At 39.4% G+C, this 20,428-nt stretch overlaps 1 protein-coding gene across 3 annotated transcripts in view; it reads right to left on the reverse strand.

Moving 5' to 3' along the window:
- Positions 1-1,489: 1,489 nt before the first annotated feature.
- Positions 1,490-20,428, reverse strand: part of cacna1bb (calcium channel, voltage-dependent, N type, alpha 1B subunit, b) — a 175,232-nt gene continuing 156,293 nt past the window's right edge. For all 3 annotated transcript variants that reach the window (XM_038733866.1, XM_038733868.1, XM_038733867.1), the window contains 10 exons: positions 17,784-17,889; positions 17,550-17,657; positions 16,682-16,791; positions 15,681-15,847; positions 14,932-15,061; positions 14,728-14,838; positions 12,710-12,748; positions 9,856-10,111; positions 6,044-6,267; positions 1,490-5,329 (listed from right to left, as the gene is read on the reverse strand). In XM_038733866.1, coding sequence (XP_038589794.1) covers positions 4,790-5,329; positions 6,044-6,267; positions 9,856-10,111; positions 12,710-12,748; positions 14,728-14,838; positions 14,932-15,061; positions 15,681-15,847; positions 16,682-16,791; positions 17,550-17,657; positions 17,784-17,889 — 1,791 coding nt within the window. In that variant the 3' untranslated portion in view covers positions 1,490-4,789. The remainder of the gene's footprint in view (positions 5,330-6,043; positions 6,268-9,855; positions 10,112-12,709; positions 12,749-14,727; positions 14,839-14,931; positions 15,062-15,680; positions 15,848-16,681; positions 16,792-17,549; positions 17,658-17,783; positions 17,890-20,428) is intronic.

Below are 20,428 nucleotides of genomic sequence, written 5' to 3' on the forward strand. Positions count from 1 at the left end.
GCATGGTTGTTGGTGCCAGACTGGCCGGTCTGAGTATTTCACAATCTGCTCAGTTACTGGGATTTTCACGCACAACCATTTCTAGGGTTTACAAAGAATGATGTGAAAAGGGAAAAACATCCAGTATGCGGCAGTCCTGTGGGCGAAAATGCCTTGTTGATGCTAGAGGTCAGAGGAGAATGGGCCGACTGATTCAAGCTGATAGAAGAGCAACTTTGACTGAAATAACCACTCGTTACAACCGAGGTATGCAGCAAAGCATTTGTGAAGCCACAACACGCACAACCTTGAGGCGGATGGGCTACATCAGCAGAAGACCCCACCGGGTACCACTCATCTCCACTACAAATAGGAAAAAAAGGCTACAATTTGCAAGAGCTCACCAAAATTGGACAGTTGAAGACTGGAAAAATGTTGCCTGGTCTGATGAGTCTCGATTTCTGTTGAGACATTCAGATGGTAGAGTCAGAATTTGGCGTAAACAGAATGAGAACATGGATCCATCATGCCTTGTTACCACTGTGCAGGCTGGTGGTGGTGGTGTAATGGTGTGGGGGATGTTTTCTTGGCACACTTTAGGCCCCTTAGTACCAATTGGGCATCGTTTAAATGCCACGGCCTACCTGAGCATTGTTTCTGACCATGTCCATCCCTTTATGGCCACCATGTACCCATCCTCTGATGGCTACTTCCAGCAGGATAATGCACCATGTCACAGAGCTCGAAACATTTCAAATTGGTTTCTTGAACATGACAATGAGTTCACTGTACTAAATTGGCCCCCACAGTCACCAGATCTCAATCCGACAGAGCACCTTGGCGATGTGGTGGAACGGGAGCTTCGTGCCCTGGATGTGCATCCCACAAATCTCCATCAACTGCAAGATGCTATCCTATCAATATGGGCCAACCTTGTTGAATCAATGCCACGTAGAATTAAGGCAGTTCTGAAGGCGAAAGGGGGTCAAACACAGTATTAGTATGGTGTTCCTAATAATCCTTTAGGTGAGTGTATATCTGAATGTTTATCTCTTGGATTTACAGTGTCTCATGATGGCAGCAATTTAGCTTCTTCATCATCACAACATATGTGTGTCTGAGCTATGCATGATCCGTTTAGCAGAATTGGATTGGCTGTGTGGTTCATAAGTAGATATGGGTTTCAAATTTCATCTGTATCAGTTCCCAGATGATTAAACCAAAGATTAAATCAAGATTCATTCAAATCCAAGTCTTAACAATTCATCAGTTGAATCTTCTTTACCTGCCCAAAAAAACACATTTAACATATATCTAGCAACACTTACTTTTTGTTCGAATCTAAATGTTTGTGTTTTAATTATGCTATATTAAATTATTTGACAGCTGTTACTTAAAAATTGCAGAAAGCTACACAAAACAAGATTCAATAAGAAATATGGAGTATCAGATTCAATACAGGACTCAGATTCAATCAAATGCTATCAAAACCCAACCTACAGTAATCAAGTTCATATTCATACCTCTTTATTCAATTACTTATATTCATACAAAATCTATAGGTACAGTTGAAATGACTGTGAGAGAGACAGTCAAGTAACAGATCAGGCAGCGAAGGATTTAGCCACTCCGGCACATCTTTTCTGAGAAGGAGCCTTGTTTCCACTTTGGTGGTTCTGTGATAAAATGTTAATCAAGCTCCTTTTTTTTTCTTTTTTACTTTACCTGTGTTTAGATAATCAGAAAACACAACCAGGAAACAAATTGTACAAATTGTGGACTGAAAGAAGTCAAACAATGCCTTTTTTTTTGTCCTTTTTTTTTTCTTCTTTTGCAACATGCACATTTTCATTTCAGAACATGCAAACAGGACATGTCCAGCGGGGGCAGCCATAGTTAAAGTGTAAGAGGAAAACTTGGCACCCTGTTCGCGTGGGGCTCGTCGGAAGTCTGAAAATGTTGGATCTTTTTAGAAATGTACCGTAGAGAAATCTCTGCTCCAATATGGCAACTTACAGAAACATTTAAAGACAGGAAGATAACAAGCAATCTACTGTGTTACCTTTACAAAGAACAGTGCCATGCCTACAGTTAGACCTTATTGACCTTATCGACCTAAAATGTCTCCCTTTAGATGATCCATCAAATAGATTGCAAAATATGAGACAACAAAAAGTTAAATTAAAACACATGGAAATGGTCAGACTTAGATCAAATAATATTTGCTAATAATTTACATGTTTAAGAACTTGCTTAGAGTCAAGCCAGGACAATACAAAGAGCACAGATATTTAGACACCTAGATGTCTGTTGTTTTGTATTTTGATTCAAAATACACATAGTGATATATAATCCGTCTATACACGTGCAACATTTGTTTATTTCAAATAGGTCCATAAGGTCAATGTTTAAAAAAATCCCTAACATACACTTTTGACAAATCCTGGATCTGCACCATAATATATTAATTTGTTCTTTGGCCAATTACTTCATTTAATTGAAATCTAAAGGTATTTCATCCATGAACTGCATCATGTGTCAATACAAACCTAACAATTAATTGATCCTATACTAACTAAGTATTGTCTGTGATTACAAAGCCTGACATAAAGTAGCTTATTCCTCTGTGCTTAACAATCCCACACTAAATAATCACTAGAACATCCAATCCTGCAGGGGAAAATAGCCCCTAACCAATGCACTATTTACTCCTGTTTGAGTAACGTTTGCTAAAACCTACAGTGCCCAGCTGTTTTAGGTAATGACTGAGGATGTTTTAAAAATAAAGTGATATATTTGTTTTGTTTTTTTAAATTACATCTTCAATAGAAATCAATGAGCTTGGGGCTGACTCCCACAGACATCATTACCACGAATATGGCCACTATAGTTTATTTTGAGTCAATCCCACAAACACCTTCTGGTGGCCATAAAAACTCACTTTAGCACCACATGAGTAGTAATCCGCAGCTGGCAATAGTCCCCAACAAATGCACTATTTACTCTTCTTTAAATAATATTTGCTAAAAACTACTTGCTCAGTTGTTTTATGGAAAATACTTAGTCTTTTTACTGAGCCAGGTCAGCTGTATAAGGACATGGGGTAGAAGCTTGGTATTGGTCCGATAGGCTCATGTGAAACTGTTATTGATGGAATACCTCACACTAAAACCACTCTATTAATCCAATTCATCTGTTTTTCTGAGCAAGTTTAAAAAAAACAACAACACTAAAATGATTTAAAAATACAACTTGACCCAAGTCTGGAAAGAACATAGTTTTATATTTTGGGTGGTTCAGTCTAGGTAGGCGTCATGCAGTCAACTTGCCAACCAAAAATGCCCCATGATCCACATACATCAGCTTTGATACCATTTGTGCCTGTGTGTTTCAGTTAACTGTACATTATATAATATTACATTTACAATTTATATCTCTTCATACATAAATGTAAAATTTGGTCGCAGTCACACTAAAGCCTGAACCTGGAGATTCCAGAGGGTAAAGCTACAGGGCAGATGAAGTGTCGTCTTGTTGCATAGCCCTACTTTAAGTCAACAGTCCGCAGCAACAACACAACTCTTTATTGTACCTGTGAATACACAAACAGGTAACCTCGCCTTCAAGCCCTCACACAATACTGCTCTCAGAGGAAAGGTAAGAAGAAAGGAAACCCATGAAATATGGGTAAATATGGCAGAGATGAGATATATACTATATGCTAGAGGAGGCAAGTGTTTCTGAATATTTTTTGTTGATTAGAAATAAAAAATGGCACTTCTCTCCATTCAGAGACCATTTCTACCAACTGACTGGCAGTATATTTGAAAGAGAAAGGCAAATGCTTACCACACACCCTTAAGCAAAAGTACAGACACTATTTTTTGACAAGTTCAAGACCCTGGCATGCACTACATTGCTTACTTTGGATCTGTAATTCTGACATACCTACCACAAGATTCAGTACAAAAAAGTGTTGTCTTTTTTTGCATTCTGTCCATTATACCAGATTCAAACTTTGTTCTCTACACTTTTTCTCACCTGTGTACACACAGCATCCTCTATGGTATATTCAAGTCTGTCTGACCAGGCTGCATCTTAATACATTTTGGAAAACGAGGCACTTAGTTTTCAGCCACATAACGTCAGAAAAGAGATATCTAGTCCCTATGACCACTCAAAATGTACGTCTGGTACAATTTACAAAAACATGATCATGAAAACCCATGTCACATTACTCACTTGGTCCGGTGTTGTGGCAGAAGCTTAAGACCCAAATAAATTTGTTTTCCTAATATTCCTAATTAAGTGATCACCACAAACTAATGGCTGATGAAGAAAAAACATCCATAGAGAGGAAACAAAATGAAACATACAAAAATAAAAACAGTGCGGGCGGCCATATTAATACCAGAAATGAGGCATTCAGATCTGTCTGAAACACAGTTCAGCGTTCACTCAAAGAATGAGGGGATTTTGGCTTTTGTCTTCTGCTCCACTGGTTTTACAGGCCAAGGCAAAATACTTAAGGGTCTTCACTTGTGCTATAATTTCAGTGCAAGTAAAGGGGGTAGAAAACGTCCTCAGTGTCTTTTTTTCCTTAAAGAGTTTGTTGTATAAAAAAGGAGAGTAACACTACAAAGCTGGAATGATTTCTGATCCCCTTTTACAGCACTTTCCTCTGGCTTTTTCCTCACTATCTTTCCTTCTGTATTTATCTGTCAGCTTCCTGTCAGCTCACTGGACCGGACATGCGCGCTGTACAACACTGATAAACTGAACCGTCCTCAGCTAACAGTTTTCTGACATATTAGCACCAGTCTTCTTCCTCCCTCTCCCTGAGACTTCCTCGGCTCCCAGGCCCAGACGCAGAGTTCACCCCGAGGGTGAAGTGGTACCCATTAGGCACCACCCCCGCCCGGGCTGTGACGGGCGCAGCAGCAGTTCCGTGTGAAGCTGAGGCTGTGGTGGAGGCAGCAGTTCTGGCAGAGCGTCCTCCTCCGTGGCTGCTCACAGTGTCCTCCGGCTCTTCAAGTAGGGCCTGTTGAGAAGCGACCTGCGGCTGCCGGTTTAAGTTAGGGTCTGAACCGATGCGGGTGACCGGTATCGGGGACTCGTTGTGGCCCCCGAATAAGCGATCGTGCTCTGAAAGGCCACGGCTGAAGCGAGTCTGGTGCCCCGTCGTAGCGGTGCTGGCACCGGACGGGAGAGGTGAGGAGTTGGCTGTCTTGTAGGCCACAGCAGGACGAGGGGTGAGGGGGGTCTGTGGGAGCTGCCTGCGACTACGGCCCAGAGTGCTCGAGCCCGAGGGGAGCGTTAAAGGGCCAGCTCTAACCACACTGCTACCATGCTGAGAAAACAAATTATAAAATGCAATGTATGAATAAGAAGAAAGTACATTTACCAACTTTGGAAAAAAAATTAAACATCTAAAATTTGTGTAGACAAGAAATACTGTACTTGCTCTAACAAAATGATACAAAATCACATCTATTAATGCTTTTTAAGAGAATTTAGAGCGCTTTCACATTAGTGCGTTTGCTTCAGTGAAAGGCATTTCTTTACATACAGTACATAAGTCTGTAAGTAGAGATATTTTTTTGTTGCGTTGGTTTAGAGCTCCAACACACTGGTGATTAAAGAACCTCTTAACACCCACTAAAAGTCTTGTTTTTGATGACTTCCAAAAGTTTAACTTCTCACATTGCTGCAATGATGTCAAAGTGCACTGCAGGGTGTGCCAGTACACTGTGACATCACTGTTGTTTCAGAGGTGAAGCAGGCTCAAAACGTCTCAAAACTCAGAGAGGCCAGTGTTAAGTCTGGTCTAAAGTTACTCTTTAAAGTCCCAAACTGTAGCTTTTATTTGAACAGTCTAGTGTAATAATTGTGGATGTTTTGATATGTGATCTCAATTTTACAGTTTGGTTTTATTCTGTCTAATATGCTGGACTACAGAGCCAAAACAATGAAACATTTGCCACTGTCCAAATGTTTGAGGACTGCAGCCTGTGCAGGACAAGTTAGCTGGTAATCACTTAGTGACACACAGCAGGTAACTCACCTGTTTGAGCAAACCAGCGTCCTGTCCCTCTCCGGGAGATGTGGATCGGCTGGGACCGGCTGACTTGGTGTGACACTGCTCCCTGCTGCCGTAACGCTCGCAGGAGTAGTAGCGCTGCTTCTCTCCTGCTGAGGAGTGGTGCCTCCGCTCATGAGGCCTGCTGCGGTCCCGCTCCCTCGCTCGTTCTCTGGACAAACCTTCAGCTGAAGGGTCGGTAAACGAACCTGGAGGAGGGTGCCACCAAATGAAATGAGAAGGAGCAGGTGGAAGATGCAGTATACTATATAGTAAATTTTTAGCTATCACTTTTATCATCTCATCATTGCTTTTGAATGCAAAACATCGATCTGTAAAGATCTGGTTGAATTCAAATTTTCAAAGATGTAAAAAATGTGGATGTGTGAAGAATCAGTAGCGAAGCAATTGTTCTTTTCATTAGTGCCACAATGGAGAAAAGAAGCAAACCACGCTCTATAGTCATGACACAAAAAAATCCATGGAGTCATGTGTGGCAAAATCAATCACTGGATAGGGTACAGCTATTTGTTTGTAAAGTTTGTAAAAAGAGTCACCTTACTACTGACTCAGGCACTACAACAAATTCTCTATTCTACAACAAAATTTAAGATTAAATGTACCCTGTGGAGTGTACAGGAGCAATATTTTTTTACGAGTGGGTCCCTTCACTTCATATTGTGTCTAAATTCAGCTTGGTCATTATCTTGTGCTGAAAGTCAACACTGATGCTTCAGCCAATTGATTTGGGATAATTTGTGATAATTGTGTTAGTTTCGTGATATATGTAATTATGTTTTTGTACTGTCAATTTGTCTTCGAAGACATTTCATTACACCTCTAATTAAAGGCAAATGGCTCATCTATGTGTGTGCATGTGTGTTTCTTTTGGTTGTGTGGCATAAAGCAAAGCAGTGTGGTGAAATTACTCTCTTCAGTGCTGGAATAATTCCAGTTTTCAGATTAAAACTGTGATGACAGAAACACAGTAAGCCTATTCATCATTCTGATGTGTCAGATCTGCCTCAAGAATGACAAGCTATGAGGAGTGAAACACAACTTCACTCTTTTGCGGTTCCTCTCACTTTAATAGATGTAGAGAGGGCTGCTGGATGTTCTGCTATCTCACCAAGGGGTACCCATAAATCCCTGGGCTGGACCTGTCCACTATGGCCTTTTATCTCAGCAATAAAGCCCAGCTGCCGCCCTCCAGTGTTAACACAAAAAACACTCAGCCACCAGCTCTCAGGCTGTATTAGCTCAAGCTTGGCAAGGAAAGAAGTCCTGAAATCAAACCTAGAGGAAAATATTACGGCAAAATGAAAGGTGAGAAAAGGATTTTGTGAATTTGGTCATTTGTTGCAATAAACTGTCTGCTGTTGCTGTCTGAGCATACTTTAATGCAACACAAGGAATCTGTACCGATGGACTCAAAACAACTGCCTTTGGGACAAATAATGGGGTACCAAGGTTCTGTGCTGGGTCCTTTACTATTTACATTTCTACATAAACAATGTTATCACTCCAACACAGACACATAATATCCATTTTTATGCAGATGACACAGCCTTGTAAGCATTTGGCTCCTCTTCAACTCAAACTATCTTAAGATAACAATCTGCCTCTAACATTCTTCAGGCATAAAACTTGTTTCTGTTTTAGTCATTATTAGAGAACTACAGTCTATCATTTGTATTTATAAAGGTCTCCTGCCAGAGTTGACGGTTTCATTCTAGTAACCCCTCGGGTAAATACTGAACTTGGGCAGACTGCCTTCCGCTACGTTGCACCTTATACATGGAAGGAATTGCAGAGGATTTTAAAACTTGAATGTTTCATCCGGCTGGCCATTTTAAGCTTTAAACTTCAAATGTATTTATTGATGTGTCTGATTGTTTCCAATGCTTTATGTATGTTTTTATGTCTGGCTATATTCCTATATTCTTCTTCTTTTTTATATTTTATGTGCCTTTGTTTGTCTGGTTATGTTTGTAGTATGTATCAGTCCTTCTATTTGGTTTCCTTTATCTCTGCTGTACTAAGGTCTCCCTTGCAAAAGATCTCTATGAGATTACCTGATGAAATAAGTTATATATAAATTGTTCCAAATGATAAGCCATAAAAGCATGTGTAAATGTATTCAAAAGTATACAGTGAAGTTCTTTAAAATGATTGTTAGTGCCCCTCAACAGCAAATCATCTGTTGTTATTTTATTTATATGAATTTTACAGATGACTCCAAAGTTCAGCTCGAGAAAGAGATGTAACCTCATTCATGGGAAACAGCCAATGACTGCTGGTGCACCCTGATTGTCTGGCAAAGACAATTTAGATTTACTGTATGTCAGAAGTAGAATAGTGTTTTGTGTGTGTGTGTGTGTGTGTGTAACAATACAAAACAGACAGATCAGACATGCCAGCACTTATCAGAGAGCTCAGTCTACATTTTATAAATATAACTGTTACATTTAGAGGGAACATAGGGAACAACTGATACAAAAAAAAGAAAGAAAAAGAAATCCCCAGAAAAGCAGATTTTCCTCTGAGAGCTCACAACCCTCTCTGCTAATCAAATGGAAAGCCTGTCATGTAAAATCCCTGGTTGAAGCCAGCAGAAACCCTTTCACCTACATAACCCGATCATGGAACTTTAATCCTATAAAGAATTTCTGCAACTACGTTAATACATCCAAGTGATCTACTAAGAAAGCCTGACCTGCTATCGCCTTCTCTCCATGAAAGTGATGTCAAGTTTCTATGTGGATATTCTCGTTGATATGAATTAATATTGCTGTGTTAAAGTAATTTATCTCTCAACAACCTTAAATATTCCTTCTGAATGAACTTCATTCATGAGTTTTAAGCTCTATGTGATGACATATTTATAGTAAAATGTTAATATTTTATTAGTATTGTCAGCGAGTCCCAGAGGATGTAACAAAGCATGTGAAGCAAGACTGTGTAACTTTTAACTGAAGAGCGCCACTGTGGCCACAAGTAGTAATTACAGGATGACAGCATATTGAATTTCCCTTAGTCTTTACTTGATGAGTCATCATCTTAGTCATCATCAGGTGACATGACTGAGAGTCAATAGAAGGGACCACATGGAGGAAACAACACACAAAACAAATAAATCCGATTGAAGGTCCACTTACTAGCTCAGCGGACGGAGCCTGCTCAGTTGCATGGAGAAATTTGCTGAGGAAGACCACCACATGTGAATGAATGTCCCAAAAAAGTCAGTGGACATTTTTAATGTCAAAACTACTGTTTCCAGGGGCAAGAATTACCTTTTCTTTTCACCAAACTGGTGAGGTAGGGTGTTTTCACTTTGTGTTTGACTTTTGTGATAAAACAACGGAAGCATGACAGTGTATTGATTGTGATGAACAGAAATGATTACAGTTTTGTTATCACACAGAGCTTAAAAAGGAGTAAATGCCTTGTTTCACTAAACTTTAATTAACTTTTTACTGAAAAGGGCTATTGGAAGTTCAGTATCTTAATATGAATATTCCTGAATAATTACTGTGTTTGGCTGACCATATCTAGCAGTTTACAAACGTGGTTCAGAAGCTGAATTACAAAAGTTAGACCTTGATTATTTTTAAATGAGTGGGCTGCATTTTCTCATGCAGTGCTAATGTCAGTCTGAACATCAAAAAAGACTTTACCTTGTGTTCTAATGTTTTGTGTTCAATGATGTACAGGATGATAAAGCCTATAAAAATCCAATTTATCAATACTATCAACGATATTAACGTCATAATATACAGGGTTTTTTTCTGTCTCACCAACAGTGCTGGACGGTTGCACTGATGATGCTCTGTCCAGGGACCTCTGCTTCTTGTCTCTGTCCTTGTCCCTGCGTCGATGGCAACGGTGGTGGTGGTGATGGTGGTGGGCTCTGTCCTGGCCCTGGACCTGCCCTGGCGTGGTTGACGCCATGCCGGGTCGTTCCAGGTCATACTCCCTTAGCCCAACCTCCTGGTAGCGCTGCTGTGTCAGCGAGGATGCTGAGCGTCTAATAGGACTGAGGTCGACAATTGGCTGAGAGGGAAAGAGTAAACACGAGGAGGCGTGAGGATATAGTAGAGCAGAGGGGCAGCTGTTGTGGTTTTACCCAAACCACTTATACTGGATCATCAAAATATCCACGACACACAAATGACACAACCAGTGGACGGCAACCTTTCATCTTAAGACAGACGCTCTACCCGTTCTTCTCCAGGCACCAATGTAAGAAAAGTTTGAGAAGAATGAACACACATCTGTGACTGAACTTAAATACTTACTGTTACAAAACTAACATAATTCGCAAGCTAGCAGGCGTCTCTGTTAATGAACAAAGAAGAGGTGGGGCGTTGACAATGGCCTTTCCAGTATTTTTCGCTTTTTTACATGACACCTGATTCAGGACTATCATACCACATCTCATTGTAACCAATATTATGCCTGATAGCTATCAGAGAGAATGTCAACACTTCAGTTGCACAGGCATCATAAAATTAATTTGGGGAATAATGTTGAAATTACAAACTCACAGCAATGGACTTACTGGGTGATGTCTAGATAGTAACCCTAGATTTGCGAAAACTCTCACGAGATTTGTACATGTTGTACATGACGTTTCTTCATTGTGCACAGTGTGCACGGCTTTCTGCCAGAAAGGCAGGACACACCACTGGATACACCACTGTTTGTACCCTGTGTGAAGCCAAAAGTCAATGCTGACTTATTATTTTAACTCAAACCCTGAAGCTTTGGTAAACCTAACCAAACTGCGACTGATAACTGAAAAACACATTTTTTAAAAATGGAAATAATAAGTCAGCTAGGTCTAAAAATAATAAATCACTGCCACTTGTCACCGCCATTGTTATAGAATGTTTTAAAGTCCTAGTATACCTGAGATTGCCAGCGCATGTGGAGTAAAGTGCTCACGTACAAGAGTTTCGCAAATCTAGGGTTACCATCTAGACACGACCACATTATTTCCTTATAAGTTGATATTGCCAGCTTGTTAGCAAACAGTTGCTTATTTACACATCGAGCAGTCACAGAGCAGCATTAGCATTCATTTGGAGGGTTTCTGGTCACCTCAAGAATGTAAGTCCAATATTCACTCTCTTTTAGCTCTGTTTTTGGACTCTACCAAATCCTGTGGGAAATATAAACCTCTTTAGCGGCTAAATGCTCTGCTATGTTCACCAGATAGTCTTTATAACTTTGCCTGTTTGCCATTTGGTGCTGAGCAGATAGCGTACTTGGGGTTGTTAAAGCTTTTTCACTAAAAACAGCTGCCTCGTGAGTGAATCAAAACAGTAAAGTTTAACAATAATTCGCTGTACAGCTTAAGCTGTGAAGCCAAGAGGAGCTACAGAGTTGGGTTTCACATTATTTTCACATTGTCTTTTGATACAATATTATTATACAATATTGATTATAGCAGCTTTAAGTATACGGTGGTGTATTCCTTTAAAAGTTTAAATTCATCAATTTCTCTCCAGGGATTAATACTTTCACTAATGTGTTGAAGACACTGACACTCACCCCACCTACTTCTTCTCTCCCTTTTACTGACCAGTACAGCTAACAGGCAATAAACTGATGTGATAGGGAACTGGAACAGCAGCTAAGTTACCACCCCACCTGCTGGTTACTGCCGAGATTATGTCTTTTAGGTAATAGTTATTCAAGATTTAAGGGGGCAAACAATTTGTTGATGAAATACTATTTTCAATGATTTCAATGACTCATTCAATGACTTTCACAGACTAGAGTGGTTGTGCTGTTCCTCTTGTTCACATCCCACAGCCTAGCCTGTAGCTACAGTCAGGAACAACAATAACACAACACTGGAAAATATCCATATTACCAAGTCATTTTTTAAATTAGGATGCAGTCTTAAAATCTTATCTTTTAGATTACCATGATATGCTATTAACAAGAAAAAATAATTCCACCTGTTTCTTTCAAAGAGTCTTAAAGTGCAGGTCAGTGAAATATTCCAGAGGTATATCAGCCCTGTTCTGTTTGCTTTTGTTATTATGAGTGAGAAAAAAAGATTTTAAGACTGAAAGTAACATCAAATGACCGATAAGGTTGGACGAGCTTTTGTGGTGTAGTTTAAAGATAATAGTTATTTCAAAGCAAGAAAGCAGCAGTACTGTCCCTGCCTTGTTTCACAATCACACACCAACTCACAAAAAACTACAGACTACTACACTACTACACACTACTACGTAACATGAAACAACACTCACGTACACACAACCACATTGTACCAAAGTGTAGTACTGTACTGCTGTAGTTAATGGCTGAAAAGCAGGACAGAGTGCTTGACATACCCTGGATACACATACAAATACTTTTCCAGGGATGGAATCTGGGTGTTCTTTGTGGATAATCTAAATGTGTGTGTTGCATGTATTATGTCTATTAGCAATTTCATGGAATGACCAGTGTATAATGTATATATAGGAGGGTCACTTTGTCCATGATGTTAAGAGGGTATGAACTCCACACTGAGATGAGAGGAGCACATGGAGGCAAACACAGACATGTGAGAAGAAGAAAAACAGGGAGAGAACGAGAGGAGAAGAAGAAGAAGAGAAAGACAGAGGTGGCACAACAGGTGGTACATACTGCCAGGTGGGTCCCAGGGGCGTGGCGAGGGTGGCTCCGCTATCAGACAGCACACACAAGAGGGAGGTGGGCAAAACATTAGCAGTGGATCGAAATCAGGAGAAAGGGAAGACAGAAGAGGAGAGCAGAGACTCAAGAAGAATAAGGCTGGTGATATTCTATATTTTTCTTACTGTCAATAAATCGTATGAAAACACCAAAACCAAAAATGTGTTACTCCTACTAACGAGTGTTGTGATCCTTATTTCTCTGCGCCACAGCGTTGCATTGTTGTCATACACTTTTAAAAACACTGAGCAACACTGGGCACTGGGTGACATGTTCCTTCATTAACCATGAACACACACACAATGTAGTTTATTTTGACTCAATCACACATATACTGTCCTGCTGCTGGAAATATGGACAAATGCACTACTTTCTCCTTTTCGAGTAACATGCTAAAAACTAAAGTGGCCAGCTGTTTGATGAAACACAAGACTACATATTCATGAGCAGTTTTTAAAGCATTACATCCTCATTTGGTACAAAGGGGCAGGAAATTGCAAATTAGAGAGGGTTGGACTGACAACATCACTGGTTTAGTCTTTTCACGGGATGTGTTGACCATAACAAAAATACAGGATAAACCCAGCCTTATCATATAAAAAAGAGTGTGTGACATTAAATGCAACATAAACTTAAGGAAAGCACATGTTAAGTGTTGTGGGAGACAGCAGGGTGACGGAGAGAGAGACAGACAAAAACACAGAGACAGGCAAACAGCAAAGCTAAACTGACAAGATCGGACAGGTGAAAAATGATGGACAGACAAATCCTCTTGACATGACATCCATATGCAGCAGAGAAGAGCAGCTACTCACAAAATGACATTAAGAGAGCAAAAAATTGAAACATGGATGAAAATAAGTGAAATTTATAAAAATAAAAAGCACATCATCTTCATTCACATCCCTTTTTAATATCTCAATATTTGGACTGCAGGGGACATGGACTAAATGGAATAGTTAAACATTTTTTGGTGTGTCAGAGAAGAAAATCCCTTTCACTCTCGTGTGGATGCATTAAGTATGGAGCTAGAGCCAGGAGATGGTTAGTTTAGCTTAGCATTAAGCCTGGAAAAATGGAGAAACAGCTAGCTTGGCGCTGTCCAAAGTTAAAACACACACCTACTAACACCTCTAAAGCTCACTAATAAACACATTATATATAATTGATTTAATCTCTACGCACACACAAATGTAAAATCAACATTTGTGGTTTTAGGGGGAGTTATGTACATGATATAATCACTGATGAGTCTTTTAACTACTTCTTATTGTAAGCACAGCAAGCACCAACTCCATACTTAAGGCAGGAACATAGCTATGGTATCGATCTTCTCATGTGACTCTCGGAAAGCTCAAAATGTTAAACTATTCCTTTTAAAAAAGGTAATTCCACTAAAACATGACCAAGGCTGGGTTTAATAATTGAGACTTACAGGCTCATCTAGTAGAACACTGACTCCAGTTCAACTTTTCATTCAATATCCAAATATATAATAGTCCTGCCGTTTTTTGTAAATTAGCTAATTAGTTAAAAATGTTTAATCAGGATATGACAATACTAGTAGTGTGGCACCACTTGAATGGGGAAAGAGATTTTAGGTTTTGCAATGGCTGTGTTTCTCATAATGAAGTTGCTCATGATATAAGTGTGATAAAGCATAAAGTAGCAAGCAGGTTATCATAGTCACAGCTTGCGGGCTAATATGATAGCTCTTCTCCGTTTTTAGAAGTAGCAGCAGTAATTCAACAACTTTTTTTCTGTCTCCTTTGCTGTCCATCTCTATCCTGAATTTCCTCCTTGGCAAAAAACATGTGAACTTGTCAGACCGGTGAGGTTGGGGTCAGCAGGTATCCACGCTGTCTGCATTTTCCAAACCTGATATTATCACAAGAATGCTGCTCATACAAAACAACTGTGAATGAGCAGTAAGACAAGAGGCATGGCATCACGGGCACTGAAGAGCTTACGTAGTACTCAGCATTGAGTCTGGGCAGAGAAGCCGCTCTGCAGTGGCCTTCCAGGCTTGGATAGCCCTCTGTGTCTGAAATGTTCTCCACCTGCTGCAGTTCAACCAATTCCTGACAGAAAAAGAAGAAGTATGTATGAAGGCAACACAAAGTTCGAATGTAAAATGACATTTAGATGATGGAGTTTTCTTGGTGTTGGTGTACCTGAGGTCTGGTGGAATATGGCACATCCTCTGACTGGCCTCTCTGTAGTTTCCTTCGGCCTTTGGGTCTCTGTGCTGCCTGAGAAATATCTCCGGACTGGGAATGTTTTATGGCACTCCTCTGGTTTAGTCTGTATACGAACAGACAAGAGCTCGGACTGTCATATTGGTAACTTATCAGCATTGTAGGATAAAATATAAACTGAGGAAAGACCTTTTTTTTTTTAAATAACCAAGGATAGTGTTTGGTTGCACAACATTCAACTGTCAGTGTTTAAAAGAAAAAAATAATTTTAATAATCAATTAATCCTTTATGTGATTTAAAGCATTCATGCCAAACATTTTATGGTGTCAAATTTTCAGCTTACGATATAGTTCATTGAATATCTTTGAGTTTCAGACAAAACTGTTTTGATTGTGTCAGTCTGAGCTCTAGGAAATTGTGATGGCCGTTTTTCACAGTTTTCTGATGTTTTAAAGGCCAAACAATTTATCAAATAATCGAGAAAATAATCGGCTGATTTATCGATAATAAAACTAATAATTGTTTTGGTTTGTTTTAGATATAATACAATGTGTTAAAGTCGTCAATGATAAATGGACTCCAGATTGTTATTGTGGTTGGTGTGGTCATAGGGTGGCGCTTCTACCACTGCTAAGGAATTAAAAGCAATGTTCCTCAGGATGTGAATAGGTTACATTTGTGAAAATCATTATTACTGTATGTGACAGAGGAGACGGTCACTTACATTGCGTCCCTTTTAACTGAGGTGGTGGTTGTGGTGGGCAGTGTATCTAGCTTTGCTTGTGGCTCAGGCTTGGGTGGAAGGGGCTGTTTGGGGCTGGACATTGGCGGTTCTACTTCCAGTATGTGAGTGAGGGGCAGCATAGGACGGAACAACGCCCCCAGTTTACTCTGCAGTAGAGATCAACAGCAAATGTCATAAAGTCATTACAAAGTCATTATATTAACAATTTTAATATATCAGGTACCAGCATAAAAAATTGTATATACACTGAAAGACACCAGATCAGTTTAAATGAGAGTTTATATGCGAGTAGAAGGTCAAATGTTACTGTATTAAATAATAAAAATGATCCTCTTATGTCTTTTATTAAGTCTATTATTGAGTTTTCAAAAGTTAATTAGCTTGTGTAAGACAGAGTAGCGCAGGTGGCTGCAGCTGTATCACCAAAATGACAATTGGATCACTTGAAATGAGTTCATGTCGCTATTAATTCATATACAAAGCAAGTGAAATGACTTCACCCCATTGGCAGATGAATTTTAAATATGCATAGTTCTGACTACCACACGACACCCCTGCTGGAAACAATGAAAATATTCTATAATTTAAGAAAATCCTAATAAAAATACTACTTAAATGTAAAAAAGTACTTAAATGGCTTCAGAATTTCATAAAACTAAGAAAATTTGGCCACAACAAAGCTGGAGTTTGATATAAGGAATAAAACATGGGTTAATGATGCAAAAAAAAATAATTGTCTTTTTATTCGGCTCAGTTCAGGAGTTAATGTCTTAAGACATCACTAAAAAAATGAGCTGAAAACTTTGAAATTAGACACCTGATGCATGTGTGTCTGAAATATCAAGGGGTTATGTCTTGTTAGTCTTGTTTAGTCAGCAGAAATAGAAAATATAAAAATATAAATACATATAAAAATCCTTTTACACACAAAATCATCTCCCTTCTTCTCCCTTCAGTTCTTTCCTTCCTCAGCTCTTTACCTGAGGTCCCCCAGAAGAATTCTGTTGCTGGAGTCTTTTGGCACGATTCTGCTTATAGTAGTCAAAGATCATTAGCGCTGCATAGACTTTCCCCACAGTAAGCTCATTGTCTGGAGAAGAGGAGAAAAGAGTGAGAGACAGTTCCTCCATTTGGGCAGTAGATGGCGCCAGATGAGCAACAAAGGACAGCTCAGAGAGGGGGGGCATGGACAGTATGCCTGGGCGGTGTGGGTGTGAACTGAGCCTTACTGTCATGTTTACTTGAAAAACAGTAAGCTGTACACAGTGTTGTTATTTTGACTTTTCTTTATATTTGAGTCAGCATGTTGACAAGAAAAGCAGAATAATTCATATCAGTGCACTAACATCAAGAAATCAGGCACTACTCTAAAATCTTCTCTAGAATCTAGAACATCTGTGAAATGTGTTGATTTGTATTGTGTGTTTAGAAGCTAAAACCTCTATGGCTCAAAAACAGACTTTAGTCTTACTTAGTTTCAAGTCAAGTTAAAAACCTGCCAGTGTTGTATGATTATTTCTTTCAAGAAATATCTATAAATGAGTGTTAGAATCTTAAAAAAAGACAATAAGACAGATCAATGAACTACGATCAAGGTTAAAGTGAAACATGTTAATTAGGACTGGAAACAGGCTACAATTATCTCACCAGAGTCTGTATTTTTCAGCAGTTATTTTTCAGGAAAGTAAGACATTTAGGACTCAATAAAATACAAAAAATACTAAATAGGAGCCAGTGCACAGCCATATAAAAAGACAATTTTAAAAGATTAAATTTACAAAAATAAACAAGAACAAGTAAAGTGACAAGCAAACTCCTGGGTAGAACCCAAACAAAACTGCGACTCACATTTGTGTGGCGTCACCAGCAGGTCGACGGTCTTCTGCGACAGGTTGGGCCAGACTCGGTTTAACTCCCTCTTCAGGTCAGCATCGCACAAACGCTGCGCCAGGACCCCTGGGGATGCGCCCATAAACATGTCACATCAAATCTGCACCAGAGCGATCACCGCCATTCACATTAACATTAGAGCCCTCAGTCCGGCCGCAAGGGATTCTGGATTTTGTAGTTTTAGTCTCTCACCAGATGCCAGTTTGATCTCCAGGGCTGTGCGAATCAGGGCCATCAATGTGGAGGTGAAGTGCACCGTGTTGTCATCTGCAATGGGCATGTTCATCTTTACCAAGCGCTGCGAGGGATGGAAGCAAAAAGGAAGAGCCATGAACCAGGAACGAACTATCAACAGCTCAGGGAAAGGAGACTGGATTTAATATGTAGCTATAAGTCAAATGAGCTGTTTTAAATTTTAGCTTTGGATGTAATGAGTACAAAGTAATGAATATTTGTTTGTATTTAATTTAATTACTTAATTTAAAGTATCAGGTGAAGAACCTCCACAGTTATATGTTAAGGCTGCAAATAATACTTATTTTCATTGATGATTAATCTTTTGATTGTTTTTTTTCTATTAAATGTTTAGTCTATAACTTATATAGACTAAACAACTAACTAATAGTAAAAGATGCCCATCACAATATCCTAGAGTTTTCAAGTGTCTTGTTTTGTCCAGAAAAAACAGAAGATATTTAATTCATAATGATATGAAACAGAGAAAATCCTCACACATTTAGGAATATTGTTGCAATTAATTTTCTGTCAAATTATTATTCGATAAGTTAATTAAAAGTTACAGGCCATGCAAAGGCCTCAGCCTGTGTGACCAGCATACACACACACTAAACACATCAGTGCAGGGAGCTCTGTGCTGTTTATGGCTGCTGCTGTTGCTATGAGACTATCTCAAATCCACCAGAAGCCAGGTGTGCCTTAGGCTGGCCTTTTATTGTGGTCAGCCTAAGGCACACCTGTGCAATACCCATGCTGTCTGATCAGCATCTTGACACTAACACAGATTTTTGAACAATATTTGAGAGAAATAGGAACAAGTCTAAGATTTTTGAGTTCAGCTCATGATGAATGGGGGCAAAAACAAAAGTATATATATATATATATCTTGAGTTATCCTTATTTTCTGACATGTTATAGATTCAAACATCTAGATTAGTGATTAGTGACAATTACTGGGCAGCACAAAGGCTCTATTATTCTTAATGAATCAGTATTCATACAGACAGTTATGATATTTAAAAATCATCAGACATTCATTTATAAAAGTACAAACGGAGTTGCATTAAATCCACACCATGCAGGACTTCTGGATCAATGCTGCAATGAAATGAAATGAAATGATTCATACACACATGTTTGAATTAGTACACCACATTCACAGTGAGGATTGAGGGGTGGTAGAGGCATGTACTGGATATAGATCTTCTAATTAAAAGGGGAAAAAAATGAACTGAAAGGCAAAAGTAAAAACCATCAGAAACAATTGCGACAAAAGGACAACTGTAGCTGATGATTCCCATTTCCTTCAAGCAGAGATAAAAGATTTAAGGAGAAAGTATATTCACTGTGGGAGCATAACAATACAGTATTAAGAGATGGCAAGATGACAGGGAAAGACGGGAGGAGAAGGAGGAGGGGGAGTAAGCGCCTCAACTGGAAAGCATCTACGCATGTAAAGTCTTGCGTCTTTTGCCCAGAAACAGAGGGCAGAAGGATGGTAACTGCAGACAAGAGCATCAGACAAACAAAGAAACACATAATCAAAAAGCACATATGCAGAGGACATGCTTACCAGGCACACACACACACACACACACACACACACACACACACACACACGTACACACAGTGAAGCTAGAGGAAAGGGAAGAAAGGATGCAAATCCCTTGAGAGGTTGAAAGAAAGATCATTCGAAAGAGAGTGAAACTTAGCCTGAAGACGAAACACAAAGCTGGAAACGAGAGGGTAGCAGGGACAATTGTGACTGTCAGGGGAAGATGTGTTCAGCAAGAAGGGAGGTTAACAAGGGCCGCGATCAACTGCAAAGCAGTGGGAGGGGGAAAAAATAGAAAAATAGAGATGGGGAAAAAATGCTAGCTTTGCTGCTGCTCTCGCTGTGTCTTTGTTCATGTCTTCCTCTGTCGATTCACAAAAACAGGAGTTATATTTAGAGATGTGACCACGTCAGACCCAGACATTTTTAACTGGGGCAAGGGCAGGGCTGCTTTAACTGTGATTCATTTCGACAGCTGTGCATGCACTGGAACCACTCACATTAAGTCTGTATGCTAAAAGGTAAACAGCTCCTAGAGGGACTACCTGGGGATTGGTGAGTTATATATTGGCTACTTCACTAGTTTACAAGTCCTACATATACTCATAGGATAAATGTGCCAGGTTCTCCCTCAATCAAGTCAATGCAGGAGCTGATGGATGATGGTGAAAGTGTTCTTAAATGGCCCATCTTGTAGTGGTCTGAATCCAGATGGGACTGAAATACATCACCTTTCACCTAATTTCATTGTTGTTGGCTGCAGTATAGGTCTAAACCACCCCCCCTCCTGTTAGCGGATGTGACATTGGCCAAATAAAAAATCTAAGTAGAGGTCAAATACATTTTTTCAGCTGAGGTGGAAGTGGAGATGATTCGTTTATCTTTATATATAGTCTATGGTTCAAGATCATAGTTACAGGCATTAGCATGCTAACATGCTAAATAGCACTAAACACATACTACATCTGAGGCTGAAGGGAACATTAGTTCTGAGGTAACCGTGGTAGTTCTGCACATATTTTTTCCATAATCCAAGTTATTTGAC

Source organism: Micropterus salmoides, unplaced genomic scaffold, assembly GCF_014851395.1.
Source record: "Micropterus salmoides isolate LMB-PRFRI ecotype aquatic unplaced genomic scaffold, ASM1485139v1 Ms_hic_scaffold_20, whole genome shotgun sequence".
Lineage (NCBI taxonomy): Eukaryota > Metazoa > Chordata > Actinopteri > Centrarchiformes > Centrarchidae > Micropterus > Micropterus salmoides.